We start from the raw sequence: 19,392 nt of genomic DNA, 5'->3' as shown, positions 1-19,392 counted from the left end.
TGGTAGAATTGAAATTTAACTAAAATGGTGAGAGAATGTGAGAAATTAGTTAAAAAATAATAGGCTAAGAAAATTAGATTAACTCAAGTAGGAAAAGAAAATGAGTTTAAATTATAATAGGTTAAAGATTCATTCACTTCTACAGTTCTACTGTAACCTAAGTTAGGTAAAAGACCGATTTATTCTCTTTCCATTCGGCAACTACTATGAGGAAAATATACAGCTATTGAAATTTTGAAAATCGATAAATAGAAGAATACAATTTGTACTCTTGAAAATTCCAACATCAACATAACTATATGAACACAAAAACAATGGCCACTAAAATATGAGCCAGAGAATCTGTTACCAGAGAACACAGTATAAAATATGGATACATATATGCATTAAAAGAACTATTACATACAAGATTACAAAATTTCATCACCAGTATACTACATGCTACATTTATAGCACGCCAACAATTTACACCTGCTAAGATCTTAAAATGCTTGTGTGTGGAAGTTGATTGGGAACTGCGCTTGCAAGCTGAGCCAAAGCTGTCATTTTTGTATAAAGCAATTTGCCTCACACCAGACTTCCGTGGATAGAACTGAAGCCAAGCGACATTACAACAAATAGATTTTTGGGGAGGAGAGGGGGAAGACAGAAAGGGGGGCATATAATACATGAATCTTGAGGTAAAGAGGAAAAGAATACACCAAACTACAGAAATTTCCAGTTTTCTGTAAGAGAATAGCACCCACCACCCAGTTCAAGGCAATAACTGCAGTGATGAGAAGCTGTAGTGGAATAACTTCCTTTAAGAATCGCTCCAACTATCCTCATCATCATCTTCATCACTTCCTGCCAATGCCTGTATCAAAATTCTCATCGTGTTAAACATATTAAGTGACTGGGAAATATTGAGTGAGAGAGAGAGAGAGAGAGACCGACCTGGCGAATTGCAGTTGCTTTTGCTAAGATAGCAGCAACCTTCAAGTTAGTTTTCGGACCCTGAATGCTGGGTCTTGTCACCGTTGCAGGCTTCAAGTTGAAGGACTAAGGCAACAAAAAGGTTCAGTCAAATTCATACTTGAAAATAGGGAGAACCCAAAAGGGAAAAAGGTAAATGATAGAGAAGCAACAGAAACAACAAAAATAGACAGCTCTAACCTTAGCTCTTATCTGTTCCAGCAATGAATCTCTTTCATCCACCTTTGGTTCAATCTGAGGCCGAGCTCGTTCAGTTACCTTTCTCAACTGCAAAATGTCGACAAAAAGGTATTTGTAAAGCATAAATCTCAAAAAGAGCATCTCCCAAAAGACAGACACCACAAGATGGTTATCATTTACCTTGCTTTGGCCATGAGCAGCAACAGCATCAATGAGGGGATTTCTAGGACGAGGGAGCTTACTCACAGGATTTCCATTAGACCTTCCAACATCTGAGTCTGCCATTACAGCAGAGGTATTTGACAACCATGCTATTTCTCCCTCTAATGTTGGCAAACTATGCTGAGGCTGCTCATCTACCATAGTTGGCGCTGTCACAGATGTGGCGAGAGGTTTTCCTTGTTCCAATTCTGAATTTTCCAATGAATGTTTAAGTTCCTTAGGCTCTAAACCTATTTCTGGGGTTAACTGCTGCACAGGCTGGATAATTGCTCCATGAGAAAATACAGGGTCTTGGTTAGAAGTTGAACATTCATTGCCTGGTACTGAGAATGGCTTTGAACTAGACTGAACGTTTTCTCGCTCTAAAGCAAGGTCATTATGTCCAGATCTGTCATCAGATACCTCAGATAATGATAAGAAGGGGTTTGAGAATTGCATTCCCCCTAAATCAGGGCAACTGTATTGATAATTTGCATCATTGACCATGGTTGGTAATTGCAATGAAAATGAAGCAGGCTGCACCACATAGCCCACAAAAGGTTCAGAAACATGTTCGGGCTTTGCATCTTCAACAGATGGGAGAGGCAAAAATGGGTTCTGAGGCTGCAATATGCCTCCTTGAGGTGCTGGGACATCAAATTGACCTTTCTCATCAGCTTTCGATGGCTGTATTGGTCCTATTGGAAGGAATCCATCCTGACCAACTCCAACAAATTCTCCCAGTGAGGCTAGGGAAGCATGCTGAATCTTTCCCATCCTCCATTGCATAGGTGGTAGAGGTGGCAATGGTGGCATGTCCTCCAGATTGACAACAGCTGCTTCAGGGAGCAAGACGAAGCTAGGATGGATAGACTCTAATGGTTCCATGGTTTGCTTCATAACATCAAGTTCCTGTCCTTCTGATTCTGGTAAGAACTCTGATGTTGAAGGTTGGCTTCGAAGGTTTTCGGGACAAGATCCTGAGGAAGTATCCAAGCATATTTCCTGATTAATGTGCTCTGTAGATGGTAACTGTTGGGATGTTTCCTTATCCATGTGATTTGCGGACCCTATCTGTGCAGATAGAAGATTTGATGAGTTAACACTAGCTTGATCTTCTTGCGAACATTCTGCATCAAGTTGATCAGATTTAAACTCCAGTGGCCACTCTAAGGTAGGTTCAGGCTGATCACTTGCTCCATCTCTTTGCAAATTTTCTGTATCAACTTGATCAGCTTGCAACTCCAATAAATTTTCCAAACTAGTTTCAGGCTCTGGGAGGTAACAGGTAGATGAAGACGCAATATCTTCCATATGACTCTGATCCAGAGATTGTGATTCTGACTCATGATTGCTCAGTATCAAAGATGTTGAGGCTGTGGTGACATCACAGACAGCCAAACTTTTTTCAGTCTGTTCATCCAGAGAGAAGTCATGACCATCATCAGATACTTCTGAACGGGAATGGTCATAAGTAACTGAATTGTTTGGGTTTGATTCTGAATCTGGAGAAACAACTTCTAATTTACTAACTTCCTTTTGCGTTTCTGAGTCTGTGACACATTCTGGAGAAACTACATCATCCAATTCAGGTTCTTTCTGATTCAATTCCCTGACATCAGAAAGAGATTCATGCAAATTTTCAAAATTCCTTGATGGAGAGGGAATTGTATATGGAGAAACATCATTGACATCATCATCGGTTTTGGCAACAGCAGCAAAGGATACGGACACGCTTTCTACATGAACTGTTTCAGCTACATCTGAATTGACATGATCCTCATGGCCTGGATAAGTTGGACAATAAGATGGAAGTTCCACAGAAACAGCATCTCCTCCCTCCGCATCAACATCACTGGTGAAAAGGCCTATCTCCTCATCATCCACGGTCCTAGATATCTCTTCGACACTGAATTTCTCTTCATAATGTGGAATACCCACTTCTGCTGAAATGGATTCAAGTTGTGGAACATCCTCATTTAAATCAGAGAATTCCTGCTCCATTAGGCCATGTGTCTGTGGAGCATCCTGCATCTCTATGAGGCCACGTGTCTGTGGAGCATCCACTACCGGATATAACTCTTCTGAGCAATGGCTCCATGCAGTATCCACTACCAAAGGTATAACTTCAGAGTTGACTGCAGCCGGTGCAACAGGATCATCTGGTTTGGAAACCATTGTATCAGGATTTGCAACATCTGAATAATAAGGCAGTGATGTATCACCTGAATATGTTTGTACTTCTGGCAATGCTGAGGGAAAGAGCTGCTCTTCTGTGGGTGAAATACTTAAACGTGGTGAATCAATCTTTCTGCTGGCCAAGCTTTCCATAGAATCTTCATCAGCACATTGTGCCTGAAACACTTCATTCACAGAATTATTGCCACTTTGATCTTCAGAAGCCAGCTCTGAAACATTTGACAAATGCGCCAAAGCATCAGAAATGACACCTAACTCTTGAACATCTAATTCATCAACAGGATGGATTGCAGAAGTATTTGTGAATTCATCCTTAGTCTGGTAGGAATCATCAGGGACATCAGCCATAGAATCATCCACGTTTGCCCCATTTTCGTTGATGTCGGATGATTCAGAACCAACTTTAATTTTGCCACAGGGTGTTTCATCTAATACAGGTCCCACCAATGAAACCTCATGTGAGCTTGCTCCAGAGTTTGAATGTGTAGGACTCATTTCCCTAACAAACGTACTACAAGATGTATCTCCACTAACAGGAATTATCTCTTCCTCAATGCATTTATCATGGGACACCACATGCTCATTAGATGTGGCTTCTAGAGACTCCACAATAACAGAGGGCTGGTTGGATGGCACGCCAAAAATCTCAGCTCCACAAGTTTCAGTGGAAGGGAATTCTTTAGCTGCTCCATTACAGTCTGAGGGTGTATTCTCAACGAAATTGCTTAGAGTATCTGAGTGTGAAAAACTAGCTCCATCTTTTTTGTATGAATTATTCATGTCATCTGATGTAGAGGAGTCTCCAATTGATTGAGAATCCAAAAATTGCGCTTGAAGCTCCATATGTTCCTCCTCACTTGGATCAGAGTCTGTCCCGTATTTTCCAACATTCAGGAAGGGTAGATTGTTCTTAGGTCTATACTCATTGTCAGTTTCCATTTCTGATTCCATGGTAGGAAGAGCATCCACATAATTATCTACCTCACTGGTCACATCATCAGAATTGTAGCCCTCTAAGCTGCCTTCATTTTTGTCTTCTCCATCAACTGCTAATTGCTTCTCAATTGCCACCATTGAAAGGTTGGAATAACTTTTATCTGTCTCTCCATCAGAGTCTAGTTCAGACACCTTCGCAATTTCTCCGTCAAAAACCCCACCATTAAAACCATCCACGGATGGCTTTAATATGACTTCTTGGGCATTAGGTGAAGAACTAGAACTTCTCCTTTCTGGGGACTTCTCTGCAGGACTCACAATACTGATGTCAAGCATTCTAAGCCCTGACTCACTAGTATTATCCGAGGTCGATTTCAAGGGCGGTGGAGTGACGGAAGTTTCACAAACCAGTTTACGCTCTGGCGAAGGAGTCTCCAGAAATTTCTCCATGTAACTTTTGCCAGTTTTTGAGTCCACTGCAGATGCATTCAAATGTCTTTTCTTTAATTTCACAAGACGTGCGGAGTCACTGTAACCATTCGCAACACGCTCCTCCAGAAACAACTCATGCAGTCTGCATAATTTGAAAAATAATGATTTGGCACTCAATCATCTATCCCTAAAATATGCACATTTAACAATCACGTGAATGAGAATAATGCAGTGATATGAAATAAGAGGTCTCACTTGGCATGTGATGTCAGTGAAACATCAGGAGTTTCTCCGTTCCTCCAGCGCGACCCTTTCTTCTGCTACACATAAAAATAAAACAATTAGAATGACACAAGTCTTATAGAACAGTGGTGACTTGCCAACAGCAAAAGGAGAACCCAATTTGCAGGCTTCTAAGTCCAAGAAGTAACAATCCCTGGTTTCCAAATGCGCATCTATTTAAGTAAGATCTTGTCCGTAAGGAGCTAGACAACACAAGACTATGGAGCCATATCTAGTTTATGCTAAACAATATCAATAATTGAATGAATTTATGACGAGTGACGCTATTGCCATCCCCAATCTTTTCACCACACCAACCTACTTTTCCCATCCCCACAAAAATATAAAATAAATCACTTTACTAAACTAGATATTCTCAAAATATCACTAACCCTAATTTTTTTGTTACTAACTGAAGACAGTGCGGTTATGGCCTTCACCATGGGCGCCCAAAAATTGGCTTTGCAGCCATGGGAAGCAGTCCCTTGGTTCCATGTGGGCAACGCCCCTCCCAGGAGGACACTATGCCCCTCCCAGAGTGGCACTGATATAAGAGGGTAAAACAGTAATTAACTTTTAAAGGTGGTGGGTGAGTATTTTGGTGGGTAGCAATAACTCCACTCTATAACCAATTCCTATAGGCATAAATATCAAGCATGATGTGTATAATCATATGTATGCCTACAAAAACAAAAAAATCTCCTATAGTTGTAGTGGTGGCAAAGAATTAGTTGCTTATGTGGCAATGATCATTCCATGGCATACCTTCACTTTACGGATTTTCTTTTCTCTCTGCATCTCAATCGTTGCTATTCCAGAGGAGGCTGATTCATCTTTAAAGAATGACGGATCAGTGTAACGCTTTAAACATGCCCCAGCCCCGGCAACATCAAACCTGTTAGAAATCAGATAAACATAATGCATTTTCCAAGTTTCTAAAAATCAATTCTCTTTTAGTATTTAGGTCAAAATAGTATAAGTGAACACAAATTAGGTAACCATACTTGTCCAGAAGGAATAACCGTGGAGGACCACGACATTCTTCATAAGAATCCATTACAAAGCGAGGCATGTCTCCACGGGTGATCAAATTCTGTTCAGAACGCAGATTAGGACGCCAGTCAACACCTGCAATGAAATATGCACTTAGTTATGACCAAAAGAAAAGTGTCTGTTATGAATGCATCAGGCTTTTATAGGAGTAAGATGCGTCTTGATACAAATAACTGACACAAAGATCTGATCAATTGTTATTTATCCGTTAGAAAGGTGCATAGCAAGTCATAAAGAAACAATTGCACAGCAAGTAATCTAACCTGCATTGGAAAAGAATGATGAATGATTAGTTTGGGATAGAAGTGCCTTCTCAATTGTAGGAAAGTCTGCTTCAAGCTGATGGACACGAATCATTAGACTGTGGCCTCTTGTAGCTGTTGCCATTACTTCTTCATGCAAGTCATGAAATATTTCAGCAGCAAACCTATTAACAGACATTAGCAAACAAATTCAGTTCTCATGACTCTATTTTTAATTAAACTACTTAAAACTCCATGAAGCAAAATTCAAGTATACGATATAGGCACACTCTTCAACCGAACTAAGCGAGATTACATATAAGGCAGAAAGCTTCAAACCTACTTTCTCCAAAAAGAGTACTAATCAAATTTAAATCCAAAACAACAACATTTGGATTTAAATCTGCCCTTATAACTAGAATTCATAATCCAACAAGTATCAGACTGAACATTCCTGCAAAAATTCCCAATTAGGCACACTTCAATTACCCAAACTAAACAGTAATCTCCAAGAACTACATATTTAAACCTCCAGTAAGAATTTTAATCATCATCATAATTCGGTACTAGAACCGGAACAACAACATTATTAAGTAAGTAAATATATAGAACTCGGGGTCAATTCAATCTAGCATTTAAGCCTAAATCTACACCTAAATTTCCGAATTTCAAAATTCTTGATTCTATCACATTTATCGAATTATCACCTCCACAAGTCCAAACTTCAAACCCTAGAGGTTCAGCATTCCGGTAACAACTCACAACCACAATTTTCAAAACAATTCAAATCAAAACCGCACAAAAAACAGCAAAAAAGAGGCTCACTCAGCAAGGTCGCCGAGCTGGCGCAAGACGCCGACGAGGCCGGCCATGGCCACGCCTTCGAGGAGAGCCTCGGGATCATCTCTATCGGCGGCTCTGTACAGCTCCGGATCGGCCAAGCCGTACTCGTTCCTTATCTGGTACCTCGTCAACGGCATTCTTACAACCCTAATCTCTCAGAAACTACGTAGTGTATATTGTATCTCTGTGTCCTTCGCTTCACATTTCCACAGAGAGAGAGAAACAAAGTGAATCTGTGAGTGAATGAATGAATATGCGGTGGTCAGAGAGAGAGAGAGACGTGAAGGGAGTGAGACACAGAATTAGAGAGAGGAGTAATTAAATCAGTTTTTAAGTGAGAATTTTGGAATGAAAGCAACGGTGTGAGTCAGTGCTTGCTTTGCTCGGCGCGCATCTTGCCGCTTATAATGCACTCGCTGTATTGGATCATGTTATTTATGCTTGTAAATTGTAATAAATTATTTATATTTTTATTTGTTCGGGTTGGAATCGGGTGCTTTTAAGACCACAGCATGTTGAAGGTCCCGAGTGATCAATTCTTTGTCTCTTTTTAAAAAAGGGTTAATGATGGAAAGTATAAAACCATCAAACCAATTTTGGCTTACAAATTACGTTGTGGATTTTTTATGCTTAACTTGAAGAAATATGAACCCTTACAACTTTACAAGCCGAGAATTTTTTAGCTTAGAATTTTGTCTCTTTCTATTTGAGTCGATAAGCCGATTAAATTACGATTATAGTGATCATTGAAATAAAAATATCACATTCAAAAAATATAGTCTTACATAATGATTTATCAATTCATTTGAATTTAAAACGTACTCAATAGAAAATTTTTTTTGCACAAAATATATATATATATATTAATTTTCTAAGATGCTAGAGCTAGCAATAGATTTTATATTTTTCAAAATACTTTATTGGCAATATTAATTAGTAAATAAATGTAGTACTTGTCCGAATCATTATGGTTTTTTCTTTTGCTGGTAGATCATATCGATTTGTTTCTTAGTGCTTACCAAACAAGTAGACTTATTTTATTTTAAAGATCCCCAACTCCCAAGTCTCCCATGTCCATAAGAGAAAGTCATACAATTGCGAAACAAAACATTGAAAATTGAAAAGCAAAGTTTGGGAGAGATTGTTATCATTTTAAGATCTTAACTGCGTGATATGGACTCTAAGACATGATATTGAGCATGAGTACTTTAGTTATTATATAGTTTTATGTACCATATATAGCATACAATCACATACACTAATAGAAAATTTATATTTAGTGGAAAAATGTATCCCTTAATATTTAAAGGTTAAAATGTAATTATACCCCGTATGGTAAGCAGAGTTTTTCATAATCACCATTAGCAGGGCTAGAGAGCTATCACTATTAACCAATAACCACTTTCACAAAACTACGAGGGTATTAAATACCAGTTGAAAAGTATGTTTCCCTTTTTCCTTTTTTCTTAGCTGATCTTTATTTTTTTTTTATGGATACAATTCACGGTGTTATAGAAAAGTTAAAATGTAGCAATAAAAAAAGAGAGAGGCAAATCTAGGTACGTATATATCTAGGTATAGCAGTTGGGCCTCACCTGACAACTCCTAAATACAACTCTGGATACGATGGTATGATCACCATGACACCATGTTGGGTCAAGGTGGGGGGTCCAATTCAATGCCACCAATTCTGGTATTTTGGTTCACTGTCATAGAAATATAGAATCATATACGACACACCCCATCGAACCCATATGCACTGCCAGAAAATGAAATGAATAAGCTCTCAATGTGGAGCCCACGAAAGGTAGGACATGGGTGTCACACACAAAGAGGTTTGAGGTGGGCCCACAGGGAATCTGAGGAACCAGAAATTCTTGTGGCATGGTAATCAAATTACTGTCATTGATGTGAGTCAGGATTCTAATTCTTTTGGAGGTATGTACCTGATTACTTTTTGCTTTCTTTTTTAGTCCTTAAAAAAAAGTCTCAATGGGAATGAATATATGGAAGCTTCGCTATCTGAGTCCTTTTTTCATAAACAGATTCCTCTAATCTTTTGAAATTGAGCCCTTTTTGAGTTCACAGAAGGTTGGTGGTAACTGGTATATATGTAAGTGGTGTTGTGGAATATTAGAAGGTAGGGGTCTCTTTTTAAAGGTCATGTCTTAGTTTGCTTTCTGGTAACGCCTTTTTTGATTTTTCCACGGGGGATAGTAGTAGTTGTTGGCTGGCTTTTGTTTTATTGTAAGGTTCTGTTTTGCTCTTGATGATTTTTCAATGTTTTACATTTCACTGGGAAATATTATATAGAAATAGAAACTATATATATATATATATCACCATATATACTTGCATGTGTACGTGTAGGCGAGTGGCTAGCTACAATGATGTAAGCTTTGCTTAAAAGCTTTGATTCATTAGTGGGATGCATGCTTTCAACTGTATACATATGGTGTGGTGTGGTGTGGTATGGGTAGTAGCAATTGATCAATTCGTTTCCACTTGTTGTCTTCTCAATTAAGATTTATTAAGACCCATCTCCAACAACTGTATGGGCAACGTGTTGTTTGATGCTTCAAGCTAGTTCACCTTTATACACCACGTTTTTTACACGTACTAGTGTTTTTTTAATGACTAAGCAAACTTTCATTTTTTGTTAATTGCTCATCAATAGGTATGTTACTACTAGCTAGTGTGCTAAACTAGTGGTGGTTGCTGTACGTTCTAGGGTGTGCTACTGCTTCACCCACTACTATCACCCACCATATTTGCCCTTCAAACCTACAAAATTATAAATTAAAAATTGAAAAAGACCCATCAGGCCCCAGCTTAGTTCGTTATGGTAAGGGCACATGATTCTTCTTATATCTATTTATGGGAAGACAATTTTCATTTTACACTCTTCCCATTATTGAAAGAATGGTACGTAGTGTCTTTATTTATGGGGTGGAGGGGTGGAACTTCTTTTATTTAGCGTGGATCTTCAAACAGACAAACACCCATATAAAACCAAAACCTTTTTCGAGCCTATTAATTAATAAGGCCATAATACAAGGTCTAGTCCACAGTAGCTAGCCTCGACCCAATTCATTTAAATTTGGGCTTGAAATCTCTAAAGCCCATATAAATGTAAACATAGTTGCATCCAAACTACATATAACACACAGAGCTAGACAGCATAAGGGTTGCATTCATTCTTCAACAATTGATATATAGAAAATCATGCATGCATGGTTCGGCAACCCAGAGTCCACAGACGTAAGTAGAACCATCAACCATCCCTGTAGAGGGGTCTGGCTTAATAATAAATCTAACTTGGAGAAAATCGTAGATGTTTCTGAGTGTTTCTATACCCTAACGTGATGTGGTGGGAGTGATGACCTACACTCTTCTTCGAAAGGCTCGACCCAATTAATCTAAGTTTGGGCCTGAAATCTCCAAGACAAAGGGTCCAAGACATAGGGGTGGAGATCGTTTCAAGCCCATAGAAAAACAATACATCCATAGAGCGTTGTTTTGTCCATAGAGGCATAGAGCCCTTCATTTGGGCTTAAAAAAAAAATCCCACATGAAAAGCATGTTATTCCCAATTAAGAGTTGCATTCATTTGGGCTTTATTTAATTGTTTAACATAAAATATTATTCCCACATGAAAAGCATGTTCAAAGTAAATAAATGAAAGAATTGTTTGCATCTTTGTTGGTTGGTCTATCATTCTGAATTATGTCATATTTTCGTTAAAGATATATCACAATGTTCGATCTCTCTCTTTTTTTCTTCGAATGGGATATAATAATCATAGAACATAACATTCCAATGGAGTCCCCCTTTTGGTTTATGGGAACATATACAAATCCTTAATGGTGGTCCATTAGCGCAATACATAAGCATATCATTACTATAAGGACCCACTAGTTAATTATGTATATAAATTAACTATTCGAAGGGCCGAAGGCTTTGTTGTATTAATTTCGATGGGCCAAATAGAAACTCTATATAGAATAAAATTTATAAGAAGGAAAAGCATCAAAGCATTTAAACCTTCACTGAACTTGGTCTTATATATACAAATACAGTCAATTCACCAAGGGCCGGCCCAAAAGAACACACAAATAAGAAATCAAGGCTATTTGTACTTGGTGAAGAGTTGCTACTAAACAACACGTACAATGGCCCATAGCATCTTATCTTGCTCGATTTGTTGCCTACAAAAGGGTCCCTGAAATTAATTCTGAAAATGACGACCCACGACATAATCATGATTAAGTTATAATTGAGAAGAGAAGTGAGAGGGTTTTCCTAATTAATAATATAAGTATACATCAATTAATTCAATTAGGGTTGCTTTAATCTCTTGCTTTGTATCCACAAGTACGGCTCCTCAGAGTTTTGCACTGCAATGTGTTGTGTGCGTGAAGACACATAAAAGGCCACATCTTCGATCAATCTCTACCACAAATTGTTTTTAATATAATGCATGTCTTTGTAATAAAGATAGCAGAGAATATATTATTAATTAGTAATAATTTTAATTAACTAATAGAGCCATTAGCATGATTATCCCTGTAGCACTAATATCAATGTACCAACCACACTCAAATTTCTGACTTTTAATTTGACTTGATGAGATCGTCTTGAATCGATCAAATATCTTATGTGCATCCAAGTATCCAACATGTTTCGGCGACTACTGACTAGCTAGCATATATAGAAGCCATCGGTCAGACTTGAAATTGAACCCGGCGGAACACTAGCTCTTTAATTAGGATATATATGACTATATGAGTATACTTTCTTAGTTTATTATATACTTTAATCAACTATGATTATATGTACATATATACAACCAAGAACGTACTTTAATTAGCTTTGACAGAAAAATGATCAACCTACTACAAGTATCGAATTGTTGGTATAGCCACTTTTGTAATTGCTCTGTAATAGTAAATTAGAGTTTAGCTTTTAATTCCTAAGCTAGGCCTATTTAGTAGTTGTGTACAGCCAGCTTTATAGTTTATATTTTATATTTTATACCCCACAATAATTTGTATATATAATTCAAGTCTTTTTTTTTTTTTTTGGTCGAATATAATTCAAGTCTTTGGTCATAAACTTGAGGCCTCGATCTTCTCTTGTTAAAACATCGTGACTACCACTTTCAAACGACTGTGAATTGTGGAACAAGTCAAAGTACGTTCGCCAAAATTATTATAGTATTTAATTAGGGTGTGTTTGGTTAACCCATTAATTTCTAATTCATGGACTTGCTTGACGTAAAGGATCAAGTAGAATGGCACAAAGTCCGAAATTTGAGTTTATTGGTTCCCTTTGTCAAATGAATTCTACTTCTTGCTAGTAGTAGTGCCTCAATTGCTTGTTGCATATATATATATATATATATATTGATATACATGACATTTTAATATTGTTAAAGGGCCAAAAGTTAAAACCCCAAGAATACGTACGTACGTACAGTCTGTATGGTCTGGAAATTAGAACACTCAAATGTAAACTACACTTAATTTGGTGGCCTGCTGGCTTGCTTGAGGCTTGACTCTGCTACCTAGATCTAAATCTTGTTACTTAAATCATGAAATCTTCTGCGTTTTAATTTTTAATTTACTGTCTTTCATGTAAACTAAACCGTCATTGGGTATGCTAGAATCTAATCTTTCTACTTAAATCATGAAATCTTCTGCACTTCTGTACGTGTTTAACTTTAATTTATCATCTTTTGTATGTATTTGGTATGCATATTAATCTAGTAATCATAGGCCAGCACACAGCGAATCCAACAGAGGGCCCACCCTTTGCTTCGAACCTGGGACTACGTGTGAAGCTATTGGTAATGCTCTGGCAGCTCTGCCAACAGTACTAGTTCCACTGTGCCTTGCTTTGATCGCTTTCAGTTTCACAAGGCAAAAAATGTAACAATCGTAAAGACCAGAATTTGGATTCAGAATGGAGATTGATCGAATACACTGCATGTGATCTTTTCATCAATAAGATTACGCACCCAACTTTTAGAAAAAGCAGCAGACAGGTGCACATTCACCGAATTAACGATCGAGTACTATTAGTTGTTTGACATTTTGACTAGTGTTAATTCACCTAATATTTCAAAATCTATTGACAAATCCAGACAAAAACATAAGCGCAGCTGCGCAGGGTTCTTGAAATTAATAAAAATTAAAAAGAATATTTATGTTTGTTTTGTAACCTTAACCCCGCACACGGGCTTCACGTTTGGATTTAGTCAATGTAATTGACGAAAAATATATATGATTTGTCTTTAATTGTTACTGGGTCCTAAACTATATAGACCAAAATTACAATTTTTCTTCCAAGATCAAACGACTAGATCAAGATTATAAAAAGAATGGTTAAAAAAGAAAGAAAGTGCCAAATAGCTTAGATAAGTAGGGTGTATATACAATTAGTAGCTAGCTAGCTGTAACTTTTGGAGATACATGTTTTCTTAATTAATACAGACCGATCAGCTGCGATGCCATTCTTAATTAAATTCCAAATTAAAGCAAGGACAAGGAAGAGGTACAAGGATGGACAAGCTAGGTACATTGCTTATTAGAAAGCTACCTTGAAATAAGACAAACAGCCCTCTCATGGAACCCACTTACAGCATGCATATGTGTCATGTGTGTCTCTACTCTCTACTGCCTATAAAATCCTTCCATTCCTCATTCAACAGCACATCCTTGTTAACTAGCCTCTCTCTCTCTCTCTCTCTCTCTCTCTCTCTCTCTCTCTCTCTCTCTCTCTCTCTCTCTCTCTCTCTCTGCATTTTGTTTAATTAGAGCCTGCTATAGTTACCATTTACCAACCATGCCTGCCCAAGTCATGCCTGAAAAAGCCCTTCATGGCATTCATGGATTGGGAAGGGACAACACTACTACTACTACTCCTCCTCCTCCTCCTCCTCCTCCTCCTCCTCCTACTAAAAGGTACGTACTTTCTCCTTCACATATCACTCTTCTATACCTTTTGTTTCTGGTACAGTATTTCTTCTATACCTTTTTCAACTTAATTAGTACAGGCCATAGAGCCTAGATTTCATTGATTAATTTTCCTCTTGGTGAAAGAAGATATATACCCAAAATGCATTTATGTACAACATTCTTAATCAAAACTCATATTAATTTGCATGGGAACATTGCCAAAAATGCAAAACTTTACTGTACATGGTCCGAAATTTTTTTTTTTTTTTTTTCCGTTGACCGTAATTAACTGAAATACAGCATTTTCTCATTTCTGTCGATATTACTATATTTTCACATTTTATAGTGAAACCAACTAAACAGTTATTGGTTGAAATACATTTTTAGATTGGAGGGAAAAGTTGCTATAGTGACAGGCGGCGCCAGAGGCATTGGAGAAGCGACAGTGAGGCTTTTCGCAAGACACGGCGCGAAAGTAGTCGTTGCTGACGTGGAGGACGCAGTGGGAACAGCCCTCGCCAATTCACTGGGCCCCGCAGTCTCCTTCGTCCGCTGTGACGTGAGCTCCGAAGACGACATCGAGAACTTAATCGACTCGACAATCTCCCGGTACGGCCAGCTGGACATCATGTTCAACAACGCCGGAATCCTCGGAAACCAATCGAAACGCAAGAGCATTGTTGATTTCGACGCAAGCGAGTTCGACCGCGTGATGCGCGTGAACGTGAGAGGGGCGGCGCTTGGGATCAAGCACGCGGCGCGCGTGATGGTCCGGAGAGGAGGAGGCGGGTGCATAATCAGCACTGCCAGCGTGGCAGGGGTGGCTGGTGGGCTTGGGCCGCACGCTTACACGGCCTCGAAGCACGCGATTGTTGGGCTGACGAAGAACACGGCCTGTGAATTGGGCCGGTATGGGATCCGAGTGAATTGCATATCTCCTTTCGGGGTTGCCACGTCGATGCTGGTGAACGCGTGGCGGATGAGCGGTGAGGATGAGGAGGATGAGGAGGATTGCATGGATTTGGGGTTGGGGAGGCCTTGCGAGGAACAAGTGGAGAAAATGGAGGAGTTTGTGAGAGGGCTTGCGAATTTGAAAGGGGAGACTCTGAGGGCCAAAGACATAGCTGAGGCTGCTCTTTATCTTGCTAGTGATGAGTCAAAGTATGTTAGTGGTCATAACTTGGTGGTGGACGGTGGAGTTACCACCTCAAGAAATTGTGTTGGTTTGTAGCTGTTTCAGTTTTTTCCATGTTGTTTGTACATAGAGACCACTGAGAGGTTTGCCGTTTGTGTTTGGGTTTAATTGTAATAGCTAGGATTCATTTTTCAATTCAATATTCATCCCAACATTTCAAGTGTAAATTTTGTTTTTTGCTTTTTGTTTCCAAACTTGGTTAATTACTTAATTGGTAGTTATCTCTTACTTAATTTTGTGTATATAATCATGAGATGGCCTACCAGCCGGCCATTTTTAAGCTTCATAACTATAATATATCCAATCATAATGCCTATTTCGACTTGGGTATAACTATTAGCATCAGTCGTTGCTGGCGCATATATAATAATTATTTAGCCATTACCTAATACATAATGAGTTGCACATAAATCAGTAGTTAATTAAGAAATTTTTGTGGAGATAAAATTCTTAAATCTCCTCGTGAAGTAATTTATCTCTGACATTTATGGTCTAAATTCCCTTTATCCTTAAAAAAGAAGAGGTTATACATGCAATCAAACTTTTATGTGAATTAAGCTACGTTTGTTACACGAAATTATGAGTGATTGTGTTAATAACATGCTTATCCTACGTTTGGCATCACCCATTACTATTTTAAGTGGGATTGCATAGCACTGGTTTTACTAAAAACAGGGCTTAGATGTTCTTCTACAAGGTGGTGATCTCAGCTTTCTCGGTTGAACCCATGGGAGGAGACCAACATGCACAGTCCTTTCTCTTCTCTCTCTTTTTTTCTCTCAACCTCTCTCTTTCTCCGCGGACCAGATTGGCTTGAATTGATGTACTGGGTTTATATATTTGGGATTGATGAGGGAAAGAAAATATCTAATCATGCAAGCAACGGTTAATTTAAGTGGGCAAGATAATCACGGAACAAGGCAACTAAAAACTTGGCAGGCAGCAATTCAATCATTGACATAAAAACAAAATTTGAAAAGGAAAGAAAGAAAAGAAAATAAGAACTCATCTATTCTAACGAGGCAAGCCAAATGGTTTGGACCATTTGAATTGTACTCCAAAGATTAGAGTATTGAGTATTTGGTAGCCTTGAATTGATCTATTGGGTTTTTTGGGGATTGATCTATTGAATTTTTCAGCTGGGTTCTTTTTCCTTTCTTTATTTCCTTTTTGTTTTTTTTGGTGATCGAGTTTTGTTCTTATCTTTTTTCTCCATTTATCATTATTAAATTGTTAAAAAAAATCAGACTTGCCTCGAGTATGTCAAGAATTACAATGCTTAATTAATTGAAAAAAATTAATGATTAATATGTTTAATTATTTTAAAATTAAAATACACCAAACATAGAATAATGTTATTTTAATTATCTTACTTCTTAGCTTGGCACAGTACCAAACATAGAATATCACTTAATCGAGCATATTTCAATCCAACACAATCCTTAAGATCAATAGTCCAATTCAACACAATTCAACATAACAAACGTAATAAAGTCCTAAACAAAAAATTAAATATCATTCATTGTAGGTCTGCTAATGGAACTCGCTTATACAGTAAGCACTAGCCATCCACTATCACTTTTTTAGATTTGAATACCAAGTTTTCAAAAGAGAGAAGAATATATATTGGCTAGCTAAAGCCTAATGGGGACGATTGCATGGTGGTATCAAAGCTGTCATGGTCATGAGTTTTGACATCTAAAAATTAGAGCTGCAAATTTGACCCATACATATAAATTTGAACCCCACGTAAATCAAAATTCAAAGCCATGGATTCTTGGAAAGCAAGTAGGAGGAAAAAGACGCTTAAGACAGCCAGGAAATTTGGACAAAGTATGTATAAGCTCTCAAAGTTCGATATTTTATGTTTGTTTAATGAAGAAAATGCTGACCCTAATGTTATTATTTCATGTCTTTCTCTGCTGACAGCAAGATTACTTTGTTAATTAGAAGTAAACGATTCCCATTACCACTAAAAGCCTAAAACCAAAGGCTCAAAAGCTATTCTTGTGATTCATTCACCACCTCAAATTAAGCTTTGATACTCGTTGGAATCCACGTGCACATTATAAAAAGACTACATCTGATCTGCACATATACCCATTTCAGAAATCTCTCTCTCTCTCTCTCGCCCCTCAACTACCATGCCTTCAGAAATAATAAAATAATAAATTGTGGAAAGGTCATTGTGAACAGCTCGATCAAACTTTGGAATTCAACATTGATCAGAAATCAGAATCCCCACAGCTTTAGACTTGGAAGCTGTCAATGTTCAAATATTACCTCACCCTGAGTTGTAAATTTCTCTCTTCTTCCATTGTTGAACTATCTAGGACTAAATGAAACACAATGGGCTCCCACGTACCTTTTCATTTTCTACAAAAAAAAAATTGAGTGCCTATTCATTGTGGAAGTTACCATGGTCTCATACCCAAGATGGTCAACAATTTGTACAACTTTCCTTTACAATATAAATTTGTAATCAGATTAATCAATAAGGTGCAGGCTGGGAGGGACATATGTACTTTGCTAAAATAGTACAAATTTTAAAAATTGAACCGACCACCGCAAGAGTCTTATTTATTTAATTATATAATCTCCCAATGATCGAATCCAGAAAAGATATACATCAGTTTCTAGTTACTTATATCAGTTCTAATTTAATCCAGTTTGATATAAATTAACATGAGAATATCTGTCAAAAGGATATTAGCTCCATTTCTCAAAAAAATTAAAAAAAGGATATTAGCTCCAAGAAAAAAACTTAGGTATCCCGGGATACCACCTGTGTGGTATCACCTATGCAAGTTCTTCTCTAGCTCCAAAGTTAAAACTGTTATTTATGACTAGCACATGCATACAGTTTTTGTTGTGGAACTTTTGTAAGATTGAGTGGATTTGCTTTTGCGTATGATATTATGGAGGACAATAAATCGGTTATTGGATTGAGGAGAGCCTGACAGGGCCAGTTTGAAGCCCAATAGGGTCGACTGCCAAGGCTTAAATGGGCTGCAGATGGACTAATTCATCAGTCCAATATCTTTCACCCTCCTATGTAGCTTTTGCTTTTCGGCCACAATGTACACCCAAAAATGGGGAAAATCTGATGAAGTTGAAGAAATTTGATGATTTATGAGAGTTGGGAGGAGTCAGGACAAGACCCCAAAGAGCAAATGTCAAATCGAACTTTGCTGAATTCATGGGCCTCTACTTGCTCAGTACATTCCCAATGGACTGTTTTGGGATGAACTTGGGTTTCAAATGTTTAAGCTAACAAAATCAAGCTTCCTCATGTTGATGGTCTACATATTGATATGAGAAATCAAACACTAGTTTCTAAAATGATAAATAGATTGTGGGAAATCTATTGCATTTCAAGGTTTATAAGATGATGTTTTATCATTTATTGATCTTTTTAATTAGTGTCTCTTGCTCAATTTTTCGTTTTGAATATAAACACATAATCAACACCAAAGATCAACAAAAATCATATTCGGATTTGATGATAGCATACATAATACTTTTGTTGGTGAGCTTACATTGCTTTCCCATTTTGAACCATGCATGAATGCATCTGACCAAGTAGTTAGAAGAATTTAGTTGGACGTACGGTGCTTCAATTTTGTACTAGATCAATATATCATATCCTATATACAATATTGTAACATTTTTGGAATGGGGTTCTTTTTGTTTCTTTGAAAATAATGGGAAAGGAACACTGTGTCACTGTGTAAATGCAATTTTGACTTATTAAAGAGGGGGTTGTACTGTTGTAGCTGTATCATGTATGTAAGTGTACTATGTAGCTAGCTAGCTAGCAAAGTGGAGGAGCTCTGTTTTGTCCAGAGGAAAATCCTGGGCTTTAAAGGCCTTAGCAGAAAAAGAGTAAGAGAGA

The 19,392-nt window shown here is 37.7% G+C and overlaps 2 protein-coding genes across 3 annotated transcripts; one reads left to right on the top strand and one right to left on the bottom strand.

The window, feature by feature from the left end:
• Positions 1-358: 358 nt before the first annotated feature.
• On the bottom strand, positions 359-7,657 carry SCAR2 (SCAR homolog 2). Of its 2 annotated transcripts, none has more exons than XM_086247324.1 (9): positions 7,326-7,657; positions 6,522-6,685; positions 6,210-6,333; positions 5,971-6,100; positions 5,179-5,243; positions 1,336-5,065; positions 1,156-1,242; positions 937-1,041; positions 359-856 (listed from the first exon to the last, which is right to left on the bottom strand). In XM_086247324.1, exons 1-9 carry the CDS (start codon positions 7,478-7,480, stop codon positions 803-805), a joined length of 4,614 nt encoding a protein of 1,537 aa, XP_086103450.1. In that variant the 5' UTR covers positions 7,481-7,657; the 3' UTR covers positions 359-802. The 2 variants fall into 2 exon arrangements, with proteins under 2 accessions (XP_086103450.1, XP_086103452.1); XM_086247326.1 differs by having other exon boundaries at positions 5,179-5,240.
• A 6,194-nt stretch (positions 7,658-13,851) lies between these two features.
• On the top strand, positions 13,852-15,625 carry LOC147281355 (short-chain dehydrogenase reductase 2a-like). The gene is made up of 2 exons (XM_086246547.1): positions 13,852-13,919; positions 14,690-15,625. The coding sequence occupies exons 1-2, from the start codon at positions 13,852-13,854 to the stop codon at positions 15,531-15,533; spliced, it is 912 nt and encodes a 303-aa protein (XP_086102673.1). The 3' UTR covers positions 15,534-15,625.
• The last annotated feature ends 3,767 nt before the right edge of the window (positions 15,626-19,392 follow it).

The sequence above is a fragment of the Dryas octopetala genome, chromosome 6 (genome assembly GCF_963921425.1).
Source record: "Dryas octopetala chromosome 6, drDryOcto1.1, whole genome shotgun sequence".
Taxonomy (NCBI): domain Eukaryota; kingdom Viridiplantae; phylum Streptophyta; class Magnoliopsida; order Rosales; family Rosaceae; genus Dryas; species Dryas octopetala.
Note: the sequence above shows the minus strand (reverse complement) of the source record. Positions and strands in the feature narration are given on the sequence as shown.